This window comes from Callorhinus ursinus, unplaced genomic scaffold (assembly GCF_003265705.2).
Source record: "Callorhinus ursinus isolate GAN/ISIS: 27379988/994484 unplaced genomic scaffold, GSC_fseal_2.0 scaffold16, whole genome shotgun sequence".
Taxonomy (NCBI): domain Eukaryota; kingdom Metazoa; phylum Chordata; class Mammalia; order Carnivora; family Otariidae; genus Callorhinus; species Callorhinus ursinus.
Genome location: NW_027397078.1, coordinates 34,616,649 through 34,641,903, shown reverse-complemented (window position 1 = coordinate 34,641,903; position 25,255 = coordinate 34,616,649). Strand labels below are relative to the sequence as shown.

Sequence of the window (25,255 nt, the reverse complement as noted above, 5' to 3'; positions counted from 1 at the left end):
CAGGTCTTCACAACCCCAGGCCTCCAAAGGCAAGGGGAAGGAACAATCAGTGCAATTGGGGAAGAGTGGTCTCAAGGAGAGCATCACCTGACGAAAGCGTCATTAGAGGGTTGCAGCCCTACCCCCAGCCTTGCAAAGGGAGGGAGCCACGGGGATAAATACCCTGACCCCTTTCCACGTTGGCTAAAGCCACCAAGCAGCCTTTAGCACCAACCAGTTGATAAAGTTCATATAGCTCAGCCTCCCGGGACACGGAGCGGGATGGAAAGGCGTGCAGAGTGGACCTGGGGGCTTGTGGAAAGCCAGCAGCCCGCGAGGTAGAGCATTCTAGTCTCCTGCCTTCCTCCCTACCTCCTTCGTTCCTGAACGTTCTGTGCTGGTTTTCTTCCCAAGTAGTTCATATTTTTGTTACTGTTTTCAATGGGATCTCTTCTCCTATTGCCACTCTGGATCGGTCATTGTTTATATGTGAGACAATGACCGATTTGTACATAATGTTTGCATAGCAATTTGGTCTGATAAGAAGGTATTTGATGTTTCCTGCCTGTGTAACTATCACTTACCTGGTATGTGCGTCAATTCCAGTACTTGTAAAAAAAAAAAAAAATATATATATATATATATATTTTTTTCTTTTTTTTTTTTTTTTTTTTAGTATTTGACGAGTTAATACATACAAAGCAGTTAAAACAGTGTCTGGCTCGTAACAACCCCTCCGGAAGGGTATCTATTTTTATCGCATCTAGTCATTTTTCAGCTGATCCGGGGCACGGGTGACTTTTCAGTATATTAACCCTGATCGTTATCAGCTGATCTCTCCACGCCAACCTGCATTTTTCAAATTCTCTCCAGGTCGTTGAGGTGGACTCAAGACCTTTTAAACATAACTACCGATATTTTGCCTCTCCCTGCGAAAGGACCCAATCGTCAGTGAAGAAGGGAACAGTTCTCACGAAGACCCCACTTCAAGAAGCAAGGCTTTATGTGACACCAGACTACAAGTGCAGCTGACCTCTTTTACTGAAGTGAGTCAACCAGCTGGAAGCTCTGCCACTGCTCACAAACCAAAGGGGCCCTTTCAAAAAGGGGGGTGGCAAAGACAGAGCAAGGTCAATTTAGGCCTGTCTCTTCGATATCTATAGAACCGTGGCTCTCAACCTGGGGCGCTTCGGCCCCCCAGGGGATATTTTGCAATGTCTGGAGACATCTGTGGTTGTCACAACTGGAAGAGCAGTGTTTCTGGCATTTCGTGGGGAGTGGTCAGGGATGCTGCTCAACATCTTACAAGGCGATAAAGAATTATCTCACCAAAAAGATCCATAGAGCTGAGGTTGAGAAAGTTGCCCATTAAAAAAAGATGGAAGGTCAGCCTACCGGGTTGTTTGGACTTAGACAAGACATTGCCCCAGTTATGGTGGTAGAAATAAGAGGAACCTGGTGCTTCTGCAAACCTCCTGTCTGGGGTGGTTTTAACAGTCATGCTCCTCCCCTACACCCCCCCCCAACCTTGTCTTCACACTTGGAAACCCTCACGCTGGTAGCCTGGAGTCTCTGGGACTCCATGCTTCCTGAGCACCATCTCTTCATCTCCGAAGACTCCAGACATAGAATCACTCCATGCAACCCAGAAAGGTATTTTTCCACCCGGGGACAAATTTGGGTAGTTTAACCAATTAGGTGTGTAAGCCATTCTCAGGGAGTGGGGAGGAGAGGAGAGGGAACCCAAATTATATGCCCCCCCAAATAATAATAATAATAATAATAAAACAATTTTTTTAATCTAAAGAAAAATTTTGGTAGTCTAAAATGTCAATTCTCTGAAGACAAAGCCAGATGCTTAACAGTATTAGAGATGGTTTCCTGGAGTATATCTCTAGTTTACATAACTTTGAGGAAGTAAATACTATTTTTTTTTAAAGATTTTATTTATTTGACAGAGAGAGGCACAGTGAGAGAGGGAACACAAGCAGGGGGAGTGGGAGAGGGAGAAGCGGGCTTCCCGCAGAGCGGGGAGCCCAATGCGGGGCTCGATGCGGGGCTCGATGCGGGGCTCGATGCGGGGCTCGATCCCAGGACTCTGGGACCATGCCCTGAGCCCAAGGCAGACGCTCAACGACTGAGCCACCCAGGTGCCCTGGAAGTAAATACTATTAATGGCTGTTTTCAAGAGCACATTTTCGAGCAAGTTCCCAGCTTTTGGAGCTACAGTCCTTTAACCTCTTTGAAATGTAAAATGCTGTGTTTTCTCTTTATCTTAGTTGAAGCTTTTGGATCCATCTCAGGCTGATCTTGACATCTTTCCGGCTCTGCTCTCTTCAACCAGACTTCTCTATTTCTCTGTGGAAGAAGACTAAAAATGGTAAGGACAGCCAAGAGATTCCCTAAAAAATTGTTCTCTGTCCTCTTGGTGGGAAGAACTGAACCCAGCTGGCAAGAGAGATGTTTAAGAATTTGTAGTTTCGTTATTTGCGGGGGTGGGAGGGGAACTTCTTCGTGATTGATATTTCATAATCCAGATTAATCATGGCAGTGTTACATAAATTCAGAGTAATCAACGCTTATGCTGTCCAGCTGCCTGCAAGAGTTAATGCGATCTGTAGTGAGGAGGAACGGATGTTCAAATTGGGGAAATTGCTTCTATGGGTCTAATTTGTCCATCCTATCTTTTGGGGGAAAAGAAGCCTCGGTAGAGAACTGGGTTCTGTGGCCCGCACGGAAGGGACTCGTGGGGATTTATAGCCAAGGAGCAGGGTGGGGGTAGGTGGATGGAAAATGACTAAGGTGAAACATCAGGGGTGGGGGTGACTTCTGGATAAACCGACTTGACAGGATTCTTGCTGCAAGCAGGCCAAGGAGATCAGCTATCACCTAGAGGATGGGAGGGGCTGAGGGATTGGAGCAGATACCAAGGATGATCAGAGATCAATGGTGAGGGAGTCTGGATAAACTGACCTAACCAGACTTACGCTAAAACTGGGAAGACCGATACGGAAACCCAACAGTCAAGGCCTAGTGACTGCGAGCAGCCTGAGTACCCAGCCTCACCTTCTCTGTCGAGGCATAACATTCTAATACTTCTCCAGGTGCCTTCCAGGGCCACCGTGAGGCTCAAGTCACAGAATATGTGTTCAAGTTCTTTGCGAGCAGTGTGAACTATTAGGGATGCCGAAAACTAGTCAGAAAAAGATATCAGTGGCCTTTTTCTGAAATTATTTTGTCACCCAAATGAGCCATGATGGAGTACATTCAGTGGGAACGCATCCCGATTTCTAGATCTGAATGTGGGCACCATGGCTCATTTTGTGCCTAAGGTCTAATGAGGAGTTAACCCCGAGGGGACTGTGTTACAAAGGAAACAACTGCGTATAGTTTCGTTTCCTAGAAACTCAGATGTCTATTTTTATGCAAACCCATGCCCACATCTGCCTTTGCCCCTTGAGGGATGGAATGAGGGCACTGGTAATAATCAAGACCGCTCAGATTTATTGACCACTTGCTATATAGGTCAGGCGTCATGCTAAGGGCTTGATGTCTAGGGTTCTGTTTCAGTTTCAAAGCAGCCCCGTGAAGCCCCCGATGAGGGAGCTGGGGCTTCAGGAGGTTAAGGAGCCCGAGTGGTCTTGACTGGGCAGCCTGACTCCGGGAGCCGTGCTCGGGCCCCCCTGCTCTCTGCACCTAGACCAAGCCCAACACACACCGTCACCCCAGAGACACTCAGAACCTGTGAACTTCCATTATGATACCTTACTCCTGACGAGAAAAGGAGCACTTGGTAGATCTTTTATAAGAAAAGACTTGGAAACAATTTTCAAAAGAAGAGATACAAGAGGCCAGGAAGCACAGGGAAATTATTCGACCATATTAATAGTTATATGTCCTCTCCTTCGATATGGAAACTCCACTTCTAGAAGCTCTCTTAAGACATGATCAAGGATGTAGCAAATTATTTATCAAGGTTGTCTGTTCGGCATGGCAAACAGAGTATCTCATGTCGAATGTTGGGGAGGGATTACTTAATTGTGGTCCCCCATTAAATGATATGTTAATACAACCATCAAATCATGTTTTAATTAATTAATTCGTTTTTAAATATTTATTTTAGAGAGTGCATGCAAGCTGGGGGTGGTGGTGGTGGGAGGAGCAGAAGGGAGGGAGAGGGAAAGAGTCTCAAGTAGACTGAGTGCAGAGCCCAACATGGGGCTCGATCTTATGACCCTGAGATCATGACCTGAGCGAAAACCAAGAGTCGGACGCTCAACCGACCGAGCCACCCAGGCGCTCCTCAAATCGTGTTTTTTAAAAGAACACTGAGACACATAAGTACTTATAATATAGTGGTAAGTGAAAACAGCAAGCTAGAAATTGATAAGTATCGTATATTCCCGGTGATTTTAATGTGCCCATGCTAGATGCTTACTTGGTGTTGGTTAATCTGGGAGGATGGTTTACATGAACACATGTGTTACCTATTTTTCTTAATAGTTTCGCAAAATGCATTCTAACCATTTTACAGTTGAGAAATGAAAATTCTCATGAGGTCAAGTGATTCACCAAAGTCAGAGAGCTCTTATGTGGCAGAATAAGAATTGTTCTGGGACACCTGGGTGGTTCAGTCGGCTGAATGACTGACTCTTGATTTCGGCTCAGGTCATGACCTCAGGGTCATGAGATCAAGCCCTGTGTCAGGCTCCACACTCAGCGGGAAGTCTGCTTGAGATTCTCTCTCTCTCCCTCTGCTCCTCCCTGCTCCTCCCGCTTGTGCTTGCTCTCTTTCTCTTTCTAAAATAAATAAATCTTTAACAAATAAAATAAAATGAAATCTTTCCATCGACAAAGCCCTAGCTAAGACTGGAATGCTTCTGGGCGCCTGGGTGGCTCAGATGGTTGGGCGTCTGCCTTCGGCTCAGGTCATGATCCCGGGGTCCTGGGATCGAGTCCCGCATCGGGCTCCCTGCTCCTTGGGAGCCTGCTTCTCCCTCTGCCTCTCTCTCTCTCTCTCTCTCTCTCTCTGTCTCTTATGAATAAATAAATAAAATCTTTAAAAAAAAAAATACTGGAATGCTTCTCACTATGCGAAATAGAGACAGAAATGCGGAGATCAGTATTGAAAGAAACATGCCAATGTGTAACCGTGGCTAAGCGGTTTTAAAAGTAAAACCATTATTCTGCTCTTAACTATAGCAGATTTCTCCATGGCCAAGCAAAGAGGTAATGAGAAATTTATTTACTAAATGAATCAAACCTGATCATTTAAACATTTGAAAGACTGTGCTAAAATTAAAAACCATCATTACAGATGAACCAACCAGTGTCTTTGCACGCCAAGAGCAGATCCCTTCTATCTCAGAAGCTTGCCAAAGCTTAGCGCTGAGCGGCATGTTGTGGCCACGGCCCATACCCCGCTTGCCGCCTATGTTTGCACAGCCTACAAGCTAAGAAAGTTTTTAATGTTTTTATGTTTGAAAAAGTCAGAGGAAGGGGGCGCCCAGGTGGCTCAGTCCGTTAAGCGTCTGCCTTCGGCTCAGGTGGTGATCTCCAGGGTCCTGGGATCGAGCCCCGCATCGGGCTCCCTGCTCCGCAGGGCGCCTGCTTCTCCCTCTCCCTCTGCCCCTCCCTCCCTTGCGTGTTCTCTCTCTCAAATAAATAAAATCTTAAAACAAAAAAAAAAAGAAAAAGAGGAAGAATACTATATCCCAGTTACATTAAATGCAAATTTCAGTGCCCGCAAATAGTTTTGTTTGTGTAGATTTGTCTCTAACCGCCTTTGTACTACATGGCAACCTCCTCGCTGGTTGAGTAGTTGGGACAGAGCCTAGATGGCCTGCAAAACATAAAATACTAACTGGCCCCTTACAGAAACGTGTGCCGATGGTGTGGTGGTGGTTTATGGGAAGCAAGCAGACAGGGTGTAAGGTCGAATGAGATTTAATATCTTCTGGTCTTTGGTGCCTGTTGTGATGCGTAATAGCTGTCGAGTTGCTAATTTATAGAAAGACTACTTTATATCATTTCATTCTTTTATTTTGAAAACTAGGTCTGTTGGGCTAAAATGGTAGGAGATAAATGATAAAAAGTCTCTGTTTTTAGAGTAAGTCGGTTGTATCCTTATACTTTTTTTTGGTTATATAATGAGACTTTGCCATTTGTGGTAATTACACTTTACAGAGATTAGCCTATAATTAGAAATCTTCCGAATTTGCAAAAAAAAGGGGGGGGCTGCTATTTTGTCATAAATTTATTAGGGAAATTCCAAGTGGAGTCTCAGTCTATAAAGCAAACAGAGAGAAAAGAAGGAAATCAGAGGCTCATGAGGTAAAGTGATTCACCCAAGTAAAGTAACTTCCTTATTCCCGGGGCTTGGTTAGCCCCTAGGGTGATGTCCACATCACTACCTCATTATCAAACAATTTGGTGTCCTGCTGAGTTGATGGGAGTTCCCCTCAGAGAGCTCCAGATAGAGAGCACATCAAGGAGGGTGGTCCCGCACAGGAAACTTTATTTGAAGCAAATAAGGAGACCTTGGGGAATCACTTCCAAAGCCCCTGAGCAGATGTGACTGGGTTCCTTTTATTTATGGTTAAGATGAATATTCAGAAACGGGAGCTTTGTCATCCACCATCAAGGTGGGCGTCAGGCTGCGCAGTACTTAGCCAACGGCATAAGTACTACATGCCCTACAGGCATCTTATGTTAATGAAGCCTGTGCAGGAATATAGGACCTTGCTGGTTTACAGGCTGGAACCACCATCAGTCGACCTTGAGGGGAAAAGGGTTGGCTGAAAAACAAGCTTTCAGCTTTCTGGTAGTTTCAACCTCATTAACCCCATGGGGCACAGTTTCAATATCAACGTGGCAAAAGGTGAGCAAATTCAAGTTCACGGGTTTCCAGCAGTTGCTCCCCGACTCCTAGCCTCTTCTGTGGCCCTTTGTGATTCTTTTCCAGCCGGGCCTCACCTCTGGTTCAACCCAGCCCAGCCATTCGCAGGATCCCCACGGGGAGGTGAGACCCCTTGCTTCCCAACCTTGCCCGAAGCGGTTCCCGCCACCAGAAATACATCAATACCCTTTTCACCCTGCGACTTGGCTTTTTGTGTGCTGTGTGATCTTGCCCGGAGCTGTCACCCCCTGAAGCCTGGCACACAGTAGCCCCAGGGGGTGCCCCGTCTGTTGGCCTCCTGACCGGTTGGCTGGGTAAAGGACTGGCGGTGAGCATGGCGGTCATTGTTCTAGGCCACCAGTATCCCCATCTCAAGATGAATTTCCCTCCGTGAGGGATGCAGCTGAGAGGAATGAAATGGAGGCAGAGTGTAGCTCTGCAAAGCCTGTGTGAGAAAGAGCCCAAGGGGAAGGCAGATTACCTACAGAAAGGTGAGGGGCTTGGGGGGGGGGCGTTCCTTGTTGCCACCGGGTAATCGCAGATTTCCTCGTGTGCCCCCGCCAGGAGGGCCCTCTCCCCCTCCTCCCCTCTCTTCCACCCCTGCCCTCTCCTCACTTCCCTGCTCCCCTGAGCACGCTGCAGCCACGGGCAGAGGACCTCCGCGGGCCCCCTTCTCCCTGTGCGCCTACCCGGCCTTCTGTGCCCACACGCGGTGCCTGGACGCACGCCTCACGGGTGGCCCCGGACTGCCTGGGCTTACAACTGCAACAATCCTCTACTCTTCTGTGTCCTGGGTTCGAGGGTCAGCTGCGCTCCGGGAGGCAGCTCTGGTGCTCGGTGTCTCAGGCCCTGGCAGTCAGTTCCCCGGGGCTGGACTCCGCTGAAAACTGCCTCCCTCACGGGTGTGGTGGGGCCGGGAGCTCGGCCCGAGCCCGGGGCGGCTCGGGTGTCTGCAGCGCCCTGCGGCTCCAGCGTGGCCAGGCCTCCTCCGAGGCTGGTGGCTCAGGGCTCTAAAGAAAGCGGGGAGACAGAGAGCTCAGGAGAGAATGAGCGCGGGGCGCCTGGGTGGCTCAGTTGTTGGGCGTCTGCCTTCAGCTCAGGTCATGATCCCGGGGTCCTGGGATCGAGTCCCGCATGGGGCTCCCCGCTCCGCGGGAAGCCTGCTTACTTGTGGTGCTGCTCTCCGTGGAAACACTCACAAAGCCCTGCCTGGGTTCCAAGGAGGATGGGAGATGTGTCGTCAAATGTGTGGACTCTTAACACCAAGCATGGGACTTTTCTGCTCCTGGCTAGACCCGGTCCCCTGCTGGTGCACGAGGGCTCTCCCCCCTGCTCTCCTGCTCAGGCTCAAGGTTCCATTTTCTGTCCTTCACATTGTCATCGTCATCCTCTCCTCCTCCTCCTCCTCATGAATGCTTTTTGGTGGGGTTTTTTTTTTTTCTTTCTTTCTTTTCCGTTCTCACCAGCATTATAACATGCTGTTCTTTCTCTCCTCCTAAAATAAATTCTTTTGACCCTACTGGCTCTGTGAACGCCTGCCAGTGTCTTTGTTCCCTTTTGTAGGAAATTTCCCAGAAATGTTTGCTGTTTCTTTCTTTATTTTTTTTTAAGATTTTATTTATTTATTTGACAGAGAGAGACACAGCGAGAGAGGGAACACGAGCAGGGGGAGAGGGAGAGGGAGAAGCAGGCTTCCCGCCGAGCAGGGAGCCCGATGCGGGGCTCGATCCCAGGACCCTGGGATCATGACCTGAGCCGAAGGCAGCCGCCTAACGACTGAGCCGCCCAGGCGCCCCTGTCTGCTGTTAACAATCCCTCGTTCTTCCAAGAACTTTCAAGTCCTATTTTATTTGGCTTCATCTCCAAGTTCTCGTCACCTGCACCCTCGCCAGCGGGGTCTGTTACTTGAAATCCTGCAATAGCCTGTTGACTGGCCTCTGTCCTTCTGCCTTTGCCCCTCATTGTCTCTTCTCAACACAGCAACCAGCATGAGCCTTCTAAAATGTAGGTCAGGCCGTGTCCCTCTTTAGCGTTCCACTCAGTAGAAACCACCATCCTTCCTTGGAATGCTTGGCAGGGCCCGGCATGCGTGATGCAGGGCTGGGCCCCCCCCCCCCCGACTTCATCTCCTACCCTTCTCCCCCCCTTGTTCCAGGCACACCAGTCTTGTTATCATCTTTGCGAATATTCCAGCATGTTTTCCTCCTTTGCATGAGACTTGTCCCTCTGCCTGGAATGCTTTTCCCCTGGATAGAGCTGCATGGTCAACTTCCTACTTCCCTTGAGACCTTTGCTCAAATGTCTACTTCTCAGTGATGTCCACCCAAACCACCCCATTTATGGTCACAAGCCCGCCTCACATGCCTGACCCCCTTCACCCTGCCCTGCGTTTTCTTTCTAACCCTTATCACCTCACATCGATATGATTATTACAGTTCTATATTTTCAGTTGATTATTTAGAGAATGTAAGCTTCAGAAACAGCAGGAATCTCTTCCATTTGGTTCACTGATATATGACCCAACACTTAGAAGTGGATACCTGGCATGTAGCAGGTATCAATCAATACTTGTTGAAATGTTCATTTTTCACAATTTCCTTCCACATTGTTATGCTAAGGTTTTATTACTTGCTCCGTAATGTTTAAAATGTTTTTTTTTTAAGATTTTATTTATTTGACACAGAGAGACACAGCGAGAGAGGGAACACAAGCAGGGGGAGTGGGAGAGGGAGAAGCGGGCCTCCCACGGAGCAGGGAGCCCGATGCGGGGCTCGATCCCAGGACCCGGGGACCGTGACCTGAGCCAAAGGCAGACGCTTAACGACTGAGCCACCCAGGCGCCCCTAAAATGTTTTTAAGATAAAAGCAACGCATGTTCTTTATGAAGAAAAAAACCTCGAGGAACAGAGGATATCACATGTTCTTGCACTCTCTCAAATCAATCAATCAATCTTTTTTTAAAAAACGTCTAGGGGCGCCTGGGTGACTCAGTCGGTTAAGCGGCTGCCTTTGGCTCAGATCATGATCTCAGGGTCCTGAGATCAAGCTCCCTGTTGGGCTCCCTGCTCAGCAGGGAGTCTGCTTCTCTCTCTCTCTCTCTCTCTCCCCCCACTCCCTCTGCCCCTCTTCCCTGCTCGTTCTCTCTCTCTCTAATAAATAAAATCTTTAAGAAAAACTCTAAATAGCACAATCTGGAGACATTACAATGCTCAGAATCCTTGAACTGAAATGGAAATAAATCAAGACATAGGCAAACATGCCATGTGCATTTGCTATAACTATACGAGGTAACTTGAAGAGGATTGGTCAGCATGGAGTTGGACTCTTAGTTCAGTTGCCTCTCTGATCACTACCTCTTCATCAGTGAAATGGGAATATTTATATGTCCTTTCAGTTTCACTGTCAGGGCTCAGTAAGATCAATACTGTGTCTTCTTTAGCATCTGACGTGTAATAAGCACGTGATAAAAGGCAGCCGTTATAAAAAAACAAAAATGACTGATGACTATTCAATGTGAATTCTACATTTTCCATTTTAACAAAAAGAGGTGATTTACTGAGGGAGGAGAACACCTGTGCTTAGAGTCAAACATTCTCATTTTAACCATAGATAGCTTGCTAATCCAGCATCCAAGTTTACCCAGTGTATTTGCCTGTGTAATTAGCTGTGATCCACAACTAAAGCTGAGCTTCTGTCATGGTGTCTTCTGTTACTTTACAAATCAAAGTACTGAAGGGCACGTGTCTTTAGGCAGTTGTTGCCAAAACAAGCAAAACAAAATAATGTGGATTCTTTGTATCAGATGAGAAAACAGGTCTGGCTCAACACCGAGTGAACTCTTTTTAAAGACTTTTATTTATTCATATATTTTAAGTAATCTCTACACCCAACATGGGGCTCAAACTCAACCCCAAGATCAAGAGTTAGATGCGCTACCGACTGAGCCAGCCAGGCACCCCTTTGGCATCAAGTGAAGTCTTACATTACCATTAGTTGAAGCTAGCTAAGGTCCCCACTTTAGTCCGAAGCAGGTAGTTCCCAGTGGTCTGAAAGGGGACATTTCCACACTTAAGGAATAAAAGAAAACTTCACATCTAAGACTTTATTTATTTATTTATTTATTTTAGAGAGAGCGAGAGAGAGAGAGAGAGAGAGAGAGAGAGAGAACGAGCAAGGGGAGGAGCAGAGGGGGAAGGAGAGGGAGAGAATCTCCAGCAGACTCCGAGTTGAACGTGGAGCCCGATGTGGGGCTCAGTCTCACAACCCTGAGATCATGACCTGAGCTGAAACCCAAGTGTCAGACACTCGACCGACTGAGCCACCCAGGCACCCCAAAACTTCACATTTTCAGTCATCTTCTCAAGAATATCTTTTAAATTTGGAAGCCTCAAAAGGCTTTAAAATTTTTTTAATTTAAAATTTAAATAAAAATTTTAAAATTTTTCTTTAAAAAATTTAGAAAGGTTTTGTTGAGTCCATTTTTCTTTCCTCCTTTGCTTGATCAGAACCCAACCTCTCGGGGCACTTGGGTGGCTCAGTCCTTAAGCGTCTGCCTTCGGCTCAGGTCATGATCCCAGGGTCCTGGGATCGAGTCCCACATCAGGCTCCCTGCTTGGTGGGAGGCCTGCTTCTCCCTCTCCCACTGCCCCTGCTTGTGTTCCCTCTCTCACTGTGTCTCTGTTAAATAAATAAAATCTTAAAAAAAAAAAAAAAGAACCCAACCTTTCATTGCAGTTAATTTTCCCTTTGGCACCGATCCGTAGAATGCGAACTCACTGGCATCTCTGAGTTCCAGGCTCCTGGTGCAGCGGCAGGAGACCTGCCGCCTGCCAAAGAGCATCACAAGGGCCAGCTGGGCTGGGGCTCAACTATGGAGCATAGGGTGTGCCTGTTCCCAGGAGAGACAAAGGATCAAGTAGGGGACCTTCTGCAGTTTCACTTCCCACGGACTTCCTCTGACACTGTCCCCTTTCCTTCTGTGGCACTTTTCCCACTTTACCCCTTCCTTTTAGAGGTCCCAAGCCCTCCTGGTGTCTCCTCACTTCTTGCCAACAATCTGACCTTTGGAATATTTTACTATTTATGATCATTCAATAAGTGTCTTCTATGGGATTTTAAGAAAGTTCAAAGCCTTGATTTATTCAACAGATATTGATCTCATGCTCACTATGTGGCAGGCATCGTAATGATAGAGTGCGTGTAAAGACAAGCAAGGTTCTGGACTTAAGAGCGTTCACCACCCAGAGGGAGGAATGGTGTGTTGACATGGAGCCTTCTAGAAAGGTGGTATAACAGAGCAGCCAAGAGTGCAAGCTCTGTGTCTGGATTGCTTGAGTCTTAACTTTGGGCCGGTTCTGTAGGCTCTGCATTTCACTCACCTCATTGCAAACAAACCTATTTCTTAGAATCACAGTGATGATGAAATCATTTGCTAAAGGCTTTTGGTTGAAATTGGTGACGTGTGAACAGACTTACAGGCTTTGTAGGCAATATAATTTCTTCTCATATTTGGCAGTCTTAGGTTGGATTTGCTTAGAGTTGATTCTGTGCACAAGTTTAATACAGCCTAAGATTTTGTCTAGACCAGGGGTTTGCAAACTACTGCCTGTGGGCCAGATCTGTCTAGCCACCTGTGTTTATACGGTTCATGAGCTAAGGATGGTCTTTACAACTTTAATGAGTTACATTTTTTTTTAAAGATTTTATTTATTTATTTGACAGAGAGAGACACAGCGAGAGAGGGAACACAAGCAGGGGGAGTGGGAGAGGGAGAAGCAGGCTTCCCCGCGGAGCAGGGAGCCCGATGTGAGGCTTGATCCCGATCATGACCCGAACTGAAGGCAGACGCTTAACGACTGAGCCACCCAGGCGCCCCAATGAGTTACATTTTAAATGGTAATTTACATACCCACATAATCGTCTCAATTTTGCCTAAAATATTTACTCTCTAGCTCTTCACAGAAAAGGTTTGCCATCCCTTGGTCTAGACCAATGTTCTCTAATAGAACTTTCTGCAATATATCTGCATGCTCGAATACTGTAGCCTAGTGCCTACTATGGCTCTTGAGCACCTGAAATATGGTTAGTATAACTGAGAAACCAAATTTTAAAATTGCATTTAATTTTAATTAATTTAAATAGCCACATGTGACAGGTGTCTATCATATTAGAGCAGCTCCAGACCATTTTAAGTGTAAAGATTCTGTATTCTGTCAGTGTTCCTCAGTCTCAATGTAATCAACTCCCCAGAGGCTGTATGAGTCAAGGGCAAGGCAGCATTCCTAATCAGATTCTTTGCGCTAGACGGCTTCCATTGTCTGCTGGAAAATACTTAATGGAAAATGCTTGAAAAATGCATGTGAGCACACACTTATGTTCTCTTAAGGCTGCTGTTGACTCTGTCTATTCATCTGCTTTCATTTGGGGTAAAGCAGGAGGCTTTTTCAGCCCTGCAAGGCCCCAGATTAAGGAAGTCTTAATCAACTTTAGAGTTCCAGCTGCAGGCAGACGAAACCTCACTTGGTAGAGCTGCACTTCCTTCCATCCCTGCTTGCAGATGGCTGACTTAAGCCACGGTTCAGGCCTCTCCTAAGACTGCTAAAAACAGTCAGAAGCCCTCAACAGGCATCATCGTTCCCAATCTTGCCAAACCATTTCCCCTAAGAGTAAAGTCACAAGTCACGGTTGGCATTCTGAGGCTGTCCTGTGCAGCATGGTGACTAGTTAACAATATTGTGTATTTGAAGGTTGCTAAGGGAGTAGATCTTAAAAGCTCTCACCGCCACAAAAACGGTTGTAACAATGTGAGGTGATGGCTGTTAACTAGACTTTTGATCATTTTACCATGTATGCGTTTATCAAATCATTATGTTGAATACCTTAAACCAATACGATGTTATATGTTAATTATATCTCCAAAAAACTGGGAAAACAAAACAAAAGTCACAGTTGATGCATGTTCTGCCTTCCAAGATGGCGTAGGTGATAGTTGCATCAGGTGTTTTGCTATGGTGTGACGTGGGTTGCTAGCTTTCCAGCCTCCGACGTCTGAATCTGTCTTGCCCATGGCCTAATAACATCGATGTCACATATTTTTGGTTCTCTCACGAGCTGCAGTTTACTTCCAAGTTCTAAATTCTACACTGGCTAAAAGTAGGTTTGCATTTGTACACTAGAAAGTCCAATTAACCCTGGCTTAGTATAACAACTTCATGATTTCTCATAAACTCCTAGAGGTCAGCAGTTCTGAGCCATTATTTATACTCTGCTCTATGAGATCATGCAAGGATCTGGGTGCTCTGGCTCATCTACCTTGTTGCTTCATCATCCCTAGCACATTTTCCTCATTTGCAAAATTCAAGATAGGTGGCTACCACACCTATATTACAAGAAGCCAGATGGAAGTAGACAGGAAGAAAGGGAACAGCCCCACCATTTAAGGACATATCCTAGAAACTGCACATCTTGCTTCTTCCTCTCACATCACATTGGTGTTAACTTAGTCACGAGGCCATGCTTAGCTGCAAGGGAGTCTGGCATATAGCCCCCCCTTTTTCAGAGTGGTGCATGTCCAACTATTAATGGAGACTCTATCACTATGAGATGAAAGAAAGGGGACAAAGATATGGGGAGATGTTTAACAATCTCTAGCTTTGATGAGGATGATAAAAATAGCTAAAGTGTCAGAAAATACTGCGTGGAATAAGAACAACATACAATTAAGCTCCACATAAGTGTCAGCATCTTGTCTGGAAAGAACTAATGGTCTTTCCACATTTTTAGTTTAAATCCATATATATTTTTTTCTCTCCTTGGCTGTGTTTTGAACTCTTTAAGGGCAGAGGCTGTGTGTTTACTGCCCCTAGTAGGTATTCAATAAATATTTGTCAAATGAAAGAACGAATATGTCAGTGGAATTCTGTTATATTTTTTTTATAAATTTTTTCTCACCAGTTACTTCGTGCAATTCCTCACTAAGGAATTGTTGGGGAATTTTCTGGTCCAGGTCCACTGTCTTGGTCCTGGGCAGTTGTCTGGGTCCTTGGTGTGTCTTGTATTGTTGTTTCCATGTCTGCCATTCTCTTGGAGGGGGCTCTTCTGCTGAGCACAGTGGCTGCCTCACAAGGGGACGTGGGTAGTGGAATACCAAGCCAGGACCGGGAGCCAGTTCTTCCAACCCTCAGTCCGGAGCGGTGTTTCACAGCCTCATGTATAATCAGGGCAGTAGAAGATGAGAAGAGGGAGTGACTACTTCTGTCTGGGTCGATCCCAGAGAGTGTCTTGAAGAAGTCGGGTTCGAACTGGGCAGTAGAAAACAAGAGCTCCTGAAACCTTTCTCCCCAAGGAATCCTCAGGCAAATAGACGAGATAGAATGTTATCTCTCGGCAAGTACGGGGGCTGTAGCCTAAAGCGATCTACTCCAAGGAGAAATTTGTTGGAAGTATTTTGCTTTATTTCATTCATGCACACATTCATTCTTCTAGTCATGTATTTAGCAAACATAATACAACACGAATTAACTGCCGGGCATTGTTTTACACAAGGACACACAAAGCCCTGCTGTCTCAGAGCTTATCTTCTCATGCAGGGTAGACATTAAACAAATAAGCACACACGGGGCGCCTGGGTGGCTCAGTCGTTAAGCGTCTGCCTTCGGCTCAGGTCATGGTCCCAGGGTCCTGGGATCGAGCCCCGCATCGGGCTCCCTGCTCGGCGGGAAGCCTGCTTCTCCCTCTCCCACTCCCCCTGCTTGTGTTCCCTCTCTCGCTGTGTCTCTCTCTGTCAAATAAATAAATAAAATCTTTAAAGAAAAACAACAACAACAACAAAAAACAAATAAGCACACAACTCATAAGCACGTAAACTACTGGCAAGATAATTTCTGATGGTGCTAAGGGCCATGAAGGAAATAAAGCAGAGTGATCTAGTACAGAGTACATATACCTCTCTGTACCTCAGTGGACTCATCTGTAAAATGGAAATTAATAATAGAGGTCCACAGTTCCAAAATCCCCAGCCTGAAAGCTTTGTCCTAACTCGGTCGATGGCAAACACATGACCTGAATTCATTCGGAGGTGAATCTTGATCTGAACTGAACAAGCTAGTTCTTTTCTTGCTTGGGTGCTTGCGTGCTTGCGTGCTTGCTTTTCTTGATTTCCCTCTCTCCCTTCTTTCCTCACTTAGTGTGGAGAATTCTTTGTTTCACTGCACAAATTTTTGTGTGTTTGATTATGGGATGCTGCCCTGGGCCCCAGTAAGGATATTATATAATATGTGGATACATATATCATATTACCTTCTAAGATCTGAAAAATTCTTAGTTCCAAAACACATCTAGCCCCAAAGGTTTTGGGAAAGGATTGAGGATCTGTAGTACCACTCACATGTGGTTATTAAGAGGATTGAATGAGTTAATATATTTAAACACTGAAAATGATGCTCAGAATATAGCAAGTGCTACCTAAGTTAACAAATGCTACTGTCACTATCACTAGTATTACATGGGAGGGTATTGGATGAGTTGGCCAGAGAAGGTCTGTCCGAATATGTGTTGTTTGTGCTGACACCTTGGGGATGAGAATGACCTGGCTACGGGAAGAGGAGGAGAGAGATAATTTCAGGAAGAGGGAACAGCAAGTGCTAAGACTGGCTCGAATGCAGAACAGAAAACAGGCCAGATGTCTGGCATGTGGTCAAAGTAGGAGAAGGATGGTTCAAGGTCATGAAACTAGGCTTGAGTCCGAACATGCATGATATAAGCAATAGTAAAGATTCAAAGTGTAATAGGAAGTCATTGCAGTTGGTGTGATTCATGTTTATAAAGACTATTCTCATGCCATTTGATGAATGAATTGTAGAGGAGAAGGAGAATTGGGTGGACCAGTTAGGAGTCTCTTGCGGTAGTCCAGGTAAGACCTGATGGCTAATGGCAGGAAGGAGGTGCTAGTAGACAAGGGGAAAGGTGGACAGGTGCCAGACAAAGTTTAGAAATAAGGGAGAAAAAAAGGCTTTCTGATTAATTTTTCCTTCTAGTTCATACTATGTCCATATGTAGAGGCTAAAAATTTCACAGTCATTGTCGCAGGTGTGTTAACGGGCAGGGTTTGCTGGACCCAGCTCCTACAGGCTTGCCAGAGCAGTTCTGCACGTCTCTCCCCACCTCTGCATTCAGTGACATCACAATGGCAGTGCACACTATAGGAACTGGCAGATGCTATAAATCAGGACTTCACGAATCAGAGATGTGGGTTGGGGGAGGACAGCCGGTTGTTAAACATTTACTAACACACCGCTGTTATTTTTTCAATAACTGAACTGCCTTCATCTTAGAGCATCTATTTCCCCCCATCATAGAAATACTTAAACTATTCTGGAAACTCTGTGTGGTGATTGCTGTCACTTCGTGTTTTTACCTCCGCTAATTCAGGGATCCTCCCAGTTCTTCCCAGGAGCTCATCTAGGTTCGTGGGAGTGGGATCAGAAGAGGGCCCCTGGTTCACAATTTGTCCTTTATTTATTTGGCCCCCCTTTGGAGTACAGCACACCTCCCAGGTCCACAGTAACACCCTTAGCAGCATTCCTTATTACCTTTTGATACTGGGATTCATGAACCCATCATGTCCTCTGACAGAAGCATAGCTGGAGATGGGGTCCAGGGTCTGGGATCCTATAATCAGGGACCATAAAAATAGCTCACTCTACTTCTCTCCTTTTTCCATCTTGGCTCAACCCCTCTTCCCTGAGTGATGAACATTTCTCCTGAATCTTTTTTTTTTCTTTTAAATTAATTTATTTGACAGAGAGAGACACAGCGAGAGAGGGAACACAAGCAGGGGGAGTGGGAGAGGGAGAAGCAGGCTTCCCGCTGAGCAGGGAGCCCGATGTGGGGCCCGATCCCAGGACCCTGGGACCATGACGTGAGGCAAAGGCAGACGCCTAACCAACTGAGCCACCCAGGCGCCCCTTTTTCTCCTAAATCTTTGAGTAAAGTTGATGCTCAAGGGAGATAGACCATATTTATCTAAGGGCCTCCTGTACACCCTGACCTAGTGCCGTATCTTCCCAGGGATCTGAATGCTCTAGATTGGGAGGTAAAGCCTTAAAGCATAACTAGAATTCTGGTGGGTGGAAATGGCAGAAAAGAGTAGTCCCGGTAAAAGGACTTGCAAGTAAGGGAACTGCAAACTGGGCTTGGGTTAGTGACTAGAGAAGCTGGTAGGGGCAGTGTATCAGGGAAGCCTGGACAAGTAGATAGGGGACAAAGTATGGAAGACTTTGGATGCCATGATAAAAAGTTAGGGCTCGGGCGCCTGGGTGGCTCAGATGGTTAAGCGTCTGCCTTCGGCTCAGGTCATGATCCTGGAGCCCCGGGATTGAGTCCTGCATCGAGCTCCCTGCTCAGTGGGGGGGTCTGCTTCTCCCCCTGAACGTCCCCCCTCTCTTGCTCTCTCTCTCTCTCTCTATCTCATTCTCTCTCTCAAATAAATAAATAAATAAAATCTTAAAAAAAAAGTTAGGGCTCATTCTTTTAAAAAAAAGAAAAAAATCATTTTAAAGACTTCAGAGTAATGTCATCTGATTAATGTTTGGGAAGTTTACTGGTTCGGGTGCATTCGAAGAGTGAGAGCCTGAAGACAAGGATGAGGTTTTAGAGCGGATCGAGGGTGCAATCATCTCAGCTGAAATGGTGTCAGCTAAAATGGCAAAGCAAGGAGGATGTCAAGATGGTCAATGAAGAATGTCAGCTGGACTCAGTGAATGGTTTTGATGACGAGGAGAAGACAAGGTGGTGAAAGAGAAAAAAAAGAAAAAGACAGTGTTGCCCTTCTAATCTCAACAAACTTTAGGCACATAAAGATGTATGAAGAAGCTCTTGAGATCCTTCTGAACCATCTTGCATTAGAGAAAAAGAAAGCTGAGGGAAAATTTGCTTATTTACCTTTCTATTAGAGGAATTAAGGAAAGTAGGCATTTGGTTTATTAGATATCAACACAATTGGCTGATTCAGTCAGTTGGGATGACAAAAACATTAATTGATCTAGAAGCTTGTTGTAGAGACACAGGCTAGATCATTCCATGGATTAGCACCAGTTAAACTAAAACCAGTGTTCTGGAGTAAAATACTGATAGAAATCCTGAAACTTGAGGGCAAGTCCCTGGTGAAACCAGCCTCTAAGGCAGGGCCAGTTCAAGTTAATATGGTGACTAGCAAAGCTCTTTAGTACTCCGCATACCACCTTCTAAGGTCTTTCTCCCCAGGGTCTCATTGTCTCTGATGCTAAACCTGGTTGCCCAAGAACCACCATTATGGGTAGGTTTCTATATGTCCCAGTTTGCCTGAGAGAGTCTTGGTTTTCTGCCTATAGTCTTAGCATTGTTATTACTAGGTCCCCCTTCTTTCACTCCCATAAGTATCGTCGTCGATCAATCAGGACACACTGAGGCAATGCCCTGACTCTCTGCTCTCTCCAAAATGTACGTAATGTAAAGCCAATGTGTAGGGGAAGCGTTCGTCCTCAAATCATCTTGGATTTCCAAAAACAATCCAAGAGGAAAACAAGCTCACAAAATGGCAGTGCCAAAATGGGAGTTGAGTGTCCTGGGGCAAATCAGCTACTATATATTGCTGAGCTAGGTCTTCATCTATAAGATGGGGATAATGGATCTCTTAATTTTTCTACTTAGAATATTAAGAAGCTTGAATATTGTGAAAGCCTTTTGTAAAAGAGCAGGCTTATTAGCAAGCAAACAGTAACTGCACTAAAGTCTTTTTTTTTTTTAAGATTTTATTTATTTATTTGAGAGAGAGCGTGTGCACAAGCAGGGGGAGGGGCAGAGGGAGAGGGAGAAGCGGGCTCTCCGCTGAAGACAGAGCCTGATGTGGGGCTCGATCGCAGGACCCTGGGATCACAACCAGCTGAAGGCTGACGCTCAACCCCCTGAGCCACCCAGGTGCCCTGCACTAAAGTCTTAAAATGTGTCATTCTTCCCAATATATTTTTGTTTTAATATTCCTTCACCTGCAAATTTCAGACTTCGGCAGCTAGTTGATAGCTCCTCTGTTGTACTATTTTAAATAACAGTGAATAGGAAAATGCTGCTTCTACCACCTTCAAAGCTATGGAATCAAAAAGCTAACGTGCTAAAAGCTAAATGTGTAACTCAATTATTATGAACCTCCGTAGTAGGGCAAGTACAGTCATGGGGGGTGGGGAGATGCCGTTTAGGCAATTGAGAATAAGACCTGGGTTGTTTACTTTAAACTGTAGCAAAAGAGAGGCAGCAGATGGGAAATTTCAAATCTGATTCTTGGTATATTTTAGAATGACTTTGAATGATGATGATTTGGTCTTTCTTATGCTTTCAGGTGTTTCCAATGTGGACATTGAAGAGACAGTTACTTATCTTTTTAAACATAATCCTAATTTCCAAACTCCTTGGAGCTAGATGGTTTCCTAAAACTCTGCCCTGTGATGTCAGTCTGGATGTTCCAAAGGCCCATGTGATCGTGGACTGCACGGACAAGCATTTGACAGAAATCCCTGGAGGTATTCCCACCAATGCCACCAACCTCACCCTCACCATTAACCACATACCCAGCATCTCTCCAGCCTCCTTCCACCAGCTGGACTATCTGGTAGAGATCGATTTCAGATGCAACTGTATACCTATTCGACTAGGGCCCAAAGACCATCTGTGCACCAGGAGGCCACAGATTAAACCCAGAAGCTTTAGTAGACTCACTTATTTGAAATCCCTTTATCTGGATGGAAACCAGCTTCTAGAAATACCTGAGGGTCTTCCTCCCAACCTGCAGCTGCTGAGCCTTGAGGCCAACAGTATCTATTCTATCATGAAAAATAACCTAACAGAACTGACCAATATAGAAAAGCTCTACTTGGGCCAAAACTGCTATTTTCGCAACCCTTGTAACGTTTCGTTTTTCATCGAAAAAGATGCTTTCCTAAGTCTGAAAAATCTAAAATTGCTCTCCCTAAAAGATAACAATATCACATATGTCCCTACTACTTTGCCATCTACTTTAACAGAACTCTATCTTTATAACAACGCCATTGCAAAAATCCAAGAAGAGGACTTTAATAACCTCCATCAACTGCAGCTTCTTGACCTAAGTGGAAATTGCCCTCGTTGTTACAATGTCCCATTTCCTTGTACGCCCTGTGAAAATAATTCTCCCCTACAGATCCACCCGTCGGCGTTCGATGCACTGACAGAATTACAAGTGTTACGTCTGCACAGTAACTCTCTTCAGCATGTGCCCCAAAGATGGTTTAAAAACATTAAAAAACTGAAGGAGCTAGATCTTTCCCAAAACTTCTTGGCCAAAGAAATTGAGGATGCCAAATTTTTGTATCTTCTTCACGACCTTGTCCAGTTGGATCTGTCTTTCAATTATGAACTTCAGGTCTATCGTGCAGCTCTGAATCTGTCAGATGCATTTTCTTCACTGAAAAATCTGAAAGTGTTGCGAATCAAAGGATACGTTTTTAAGGAGCTGAGCAGCCATAATCTGTCCCCGTTATGGAGTCTTTCCAATCTTGAAGTTCTTGATCTCGGCACTAACTTCATAAAAATTGCAGACCTCAGCCTATTTGAACAATTCAAAACATTGAAAGTAATAGATCTTTCAATGAATAAAATATCACCTTCAGGGGATTCAAGTGAAGTTGGCTTCTGCTCTAGCACCAGAACTTCTGTAGAAGGTCATGCTCCTCAGGTCCTCGAAACATTACATTATTTCAGATATGACGAGTACGCAAGGAGTTGCAGGTTCAAAAACAAAGAGACTCCTTCTTTCTTGCCTTTTAATAAAGATTGTTACAGATATGGGCAGACCTTGGACCTAAGTAGAAACAATATATTTTTTATCAAGTCCTCTGATTTTCGGCATCTTTCTTTCCTCAAATGCCTAAATTTGTCAGGAAATACCATTGGCCAAACTCTCAATGGCAGTGAATTTCAGCCTTTAGTGGACTTGAAATACTTGGACTTCTCGAACAACCGGCTTGATTTACTCTACTCAACAGCATTTGAGGAGCTACGCAACCTGGAAGTTCTAGATATTAGCAGTAACAGCCATTACTTTCAATCAGAAGGAATTACTCACATGTTAAACTTTACCAAGAATCTGAAAGTTCTGAAGAAACTGATGATGAACAACAATGACATTGCTACCTCCACCAGCAGGACCATGGAGAGCGAGTCTCTTAGAATCCTGGAATTCAGAGGAAATCATTTGGATGTTTTATGGAGAGATGGTGATAACAGATACTTAAAATTCTTCAAGAATCTGCTGAACCTAGAGGAACTAGACATCTCTGAAAATTCCCTGACTTTCTTGCCTTCTGAAGTTTTTGATGGCATGCCTCCGAATCTAAAGACCCTCTCCTTGGTCAAAAATGGGCTCACGTCCTTCACCTGGGAAAGACTCCAGTATCTGAAGAGTCTAGAAACTTTGGACCTCAGCCACAACAAGCTGAAGACTGTCCCTGACAGATTATACAACTGTTCCAGAAGCCTCAAGAAACTGATTCTTAAGTATAATCAAATCAGGCATCTGACAAAGTATTTTCTACAAGATGCTTTCCAGTTGCGGTATCTGGACCTCAGCTCAAATAAAATCCAGATTATCCAAAAGACTAGCTTTCCAGAAAATGTCCTCAACAATCTGGAGATGTTACTTTTGCATCACAATCAATTTCTGTGCACCTGTGACGCTGTGTGGTTTGTCTGGTGGGTTAACCATACAGAGGTGATCATTCCTTACTTGGCCACGGATGTGACTTGTGTAGGGCCAGGAGCACACAAGGGCCAGAGTGTAGTCTCTCTGGATCTGTATACCTGTGAGTTAGATCTGACTAATCTGATTCTGTTCTCACTTTCCCTGTCCGTGGCTCTTTCTCTGATGGTGATTACAACAGCAAACCACCTCTACTTCTGGGATGTGTGGTATAGCTACCATTTCTGTAAGGCCAAAATAAAGGGGTATCGGCGTCTGACATCCCTGGATTCTTGCTATGATGCTTTTGTTGTGTATGACACTAAAGATCCCGCGGTGACAGAATGGGTTTTGGATGAGCTGGTGGCCAAGTTGGAAGACCCGAGAGAGAAACATTTTAATTTATGTCTTGAGGAAAGGGATTGGTTACCAGGGCAGCCAGTTTTGGAAAACCTTTCCCAGAGCATACAGCTTAGCAAAAAGACGGTGTTTGTGATGACAAACAAGTACGCAAAGACTGAGAACTTTAAGATAGCATTTTACTTGTCCCATCAGAGGCTCATGGATGAAAAATTGGATGTCATTATCTTGATATTCCTTGAGAAGCCCCTTCAGAAATCCAAGTTCCTCCAGCTCCGGAAAAGGCTCTGTAAGAGCTCTGTCCTTGAGTGGCCAACAAACCCACAGGCTCACCCATACTTCTGGCAGTGTCTGAAAAATGCCCTGGCCACAGACAATCATGTGACCTATAGTCAGGTGTTCAAAGAGACAGTCTAGCCCTTCTTTGCAAAATGGGACTGCCTAACTTAACCAGGAGAAGGTTGGCTGCCTAGATTTTCCAATAAATGGCTCACTAGAAGGGTGTTTTCTAATTCTCTTAAGACCGGGATGGTCCGTTATCAGAGAGGAGAGTCACAGTGACAAAGAAATTGGAACAATGGACTTTATATAATGCACCGAGTCATCTTTCTTATCTCTCTGTGACTCCATTTGCACTTGAGCCTCTCCTTTCCGTTCCTGGATAGGTACTATTGGGAGAAGCCCGGCAAGGAGAGGACACGAGGCTCTGATTGTCCCATAACTCTCTTGTGATTATGAAATATACACACAATCTCGAAATACTGAGAATTGTACTTCTACCCATAACAAGTACTGGTATGTCTAGAAATGGGTAAAAGATGCTCAGGGTCTGCGTCTGTGACATTACAATGTACCAGAGTTAGTGAAATGAAAACAGTCAACTCCTCAACCGATGGCTTCTGTATCACCCAGCGCCCCCTTCTGTGTAGACTGAGAGTTGGCTTCCGACGGGTTGTTGCCTAGGTGCCACTCTCTCTCTGCCGTTGGGCCTGTTGCAGGGTTCCGTGTGGAAATAGTGAAAAACATCTATACCACTGATGGACATAGTGCACTTACACATGGAAAAAATTAAAGTGATCTGCCTTTATACAAAGTGAGGCTCTTTCCCTTTGATGATAATTTACCTGCTTAAATATTGCTATGGACTGAATGTTCCCTCCCAAATTCAGATGCTGAAATCCTAACCGCCCATTGTGATGGTTTCAGGAGGTGGGGCCTTTGGGAAGTGATCAGGTCATGAGGGTGGAGCCCTCAGGAATGGGATCAGTGCCTTATAAGAAAACAGCAGAGACCTAGCTTGCTGTGTTCCCACCGTGCCCGTGTGAGGCTACAAAGAGAGGTCAACAGCCCACAGCTCGGAAGAGGGCCCTCCCCAGAACCAGACAGTGCTGGTACTCTGAGCCAGGAGTTCTGTCCTTCAGAACTGTGAGAAATAAGTTTGTGTTGTTCAAGTCACCCGGTTTATGATGTTTCCTTATGTAGCAGCCTGAGCGGACTCAAACAAATATTTTTATCTGCCTTGCGAAGTTCTGTGTCCAAAGTAACATTGTCTCATGCAATGGTTCTTTCAGACTGCTTTGCTAGCTAATATGGTGTATCTGTAATTATCTGCCAACTTGATCTGTCAACATTAGATGGTTTTGATAGTAAACTCTGCAGGAGGACCCTGAGAACATTTATTTATTTACAGTTAATTGGGCAGGGATGACAATTATATGGATTCCTTTACACTGCAGGGAGGAGGAAGGGAGAGGAGAAACCGAGGTTTACAGACCTCAACGCTCAGAAGGCTTCAGTCTTGAACGCCAACTTTCCTACTCAAAGGCAGCAACAGAAAGGACCAAGACATACTGAAGACACACATACTTCCAACTGGGTCTAAAGTCACAGGAGTTCAACGTTTGAAACCCAATCGCTTGGCTTTATCTCATGAGAGTGATTATCTACAGAGGTGTCCGTGCCCTTTGGAAAAGAGTGTGCGTGGGTTCAAATCTCAGAGCATTCGTTGGGAGATAACTATGTATGTATGAAATGCCAAAGGTTTGACTTTAAGTATAGTTGTAAATACACAGTATATGCATTCTTTCCAAAGGACTTGTAATCAGTAAGGATTACAAATTCCCAAATCAGTCTCTCAAATGAATAAAGACATAAGCTGCTAGAACCATTTGACAACGTCTTTAAAGCTTTATTGTACTTAATAGACGCCTTTCTTCTTCTTCAGTGAAAACAAAGATGTCATAAAACTTGGCTCTTGGCCATCTTAAAGCTTCTTC

At 45.1% G+C, this 25,255-nt stretch overlaps 1 protein-coding gene and 1 long non-coding RNA gene across 7 annotated transcripts; one reads left to right on the top strand and one right to left on the bottom strand.

Annotated features, from left to right (window-relative positions):
• Positions 1-1,522: 1,522 nt before the first annotated feature.
• Positions 1,523-25,255, top strand: TLR7 (toll like receptor 7). Of its 5 annotated transcripts, none has more exons than XM_025857832.2 (3): positions 1,523-1,632; positions 2,259-2,359; positions 20,247-24,858. In XM_025857832.2, exons 2-3 carry the CDS (start codon positions 2,357-2,359, stop codon positions 23,394-23,396), a joined length of 3,153 nt encoding a protein of 1,050 aa, XP_025713617.1. In that variant the 5' UTR covers positions 1,523-1,632; positions 2,259-2,356; the 3' UTR covers positions 23,397-24,858. The 5 variants fall into 5 exon arrangements, 4 of the variants coding, with proteins under 4 accessions (XP_025713617.1, XP_073758195.1, XP_073758196.1 ...); XM_073902094.1 differs by lacking the exon at positions 1,523-1,632 and adding an exon at positions 2,035-2,140; XR_012381069.1 differs by lacking the exon at positions 1,523-1,632 and having other exon boundaries at positions 2,041-2,359; positions 20,247-23,774; positions 24,716-24,785.
• Positions 2,254-8,290, bottom strand: LOC141374295 (uncharacterized). Of its 2 annotated transcripts, none has more exons than XR_012381070.1 (3): positions 8,046-8,290; positions 7,567-7,887; positions 2,254-2,337 (listed from the first exon to the last, which is right to left on the bottom strand). It is a non-coding gene; the product is annotated as an uncharacterized lncRNA (long non-coding RNA). The 2 variants fall into 2 exon arrangements; XR_012381071.1 differs by lacking the exon at positions 2,254-2,337 and adding an exon at positions 7,168-7,322.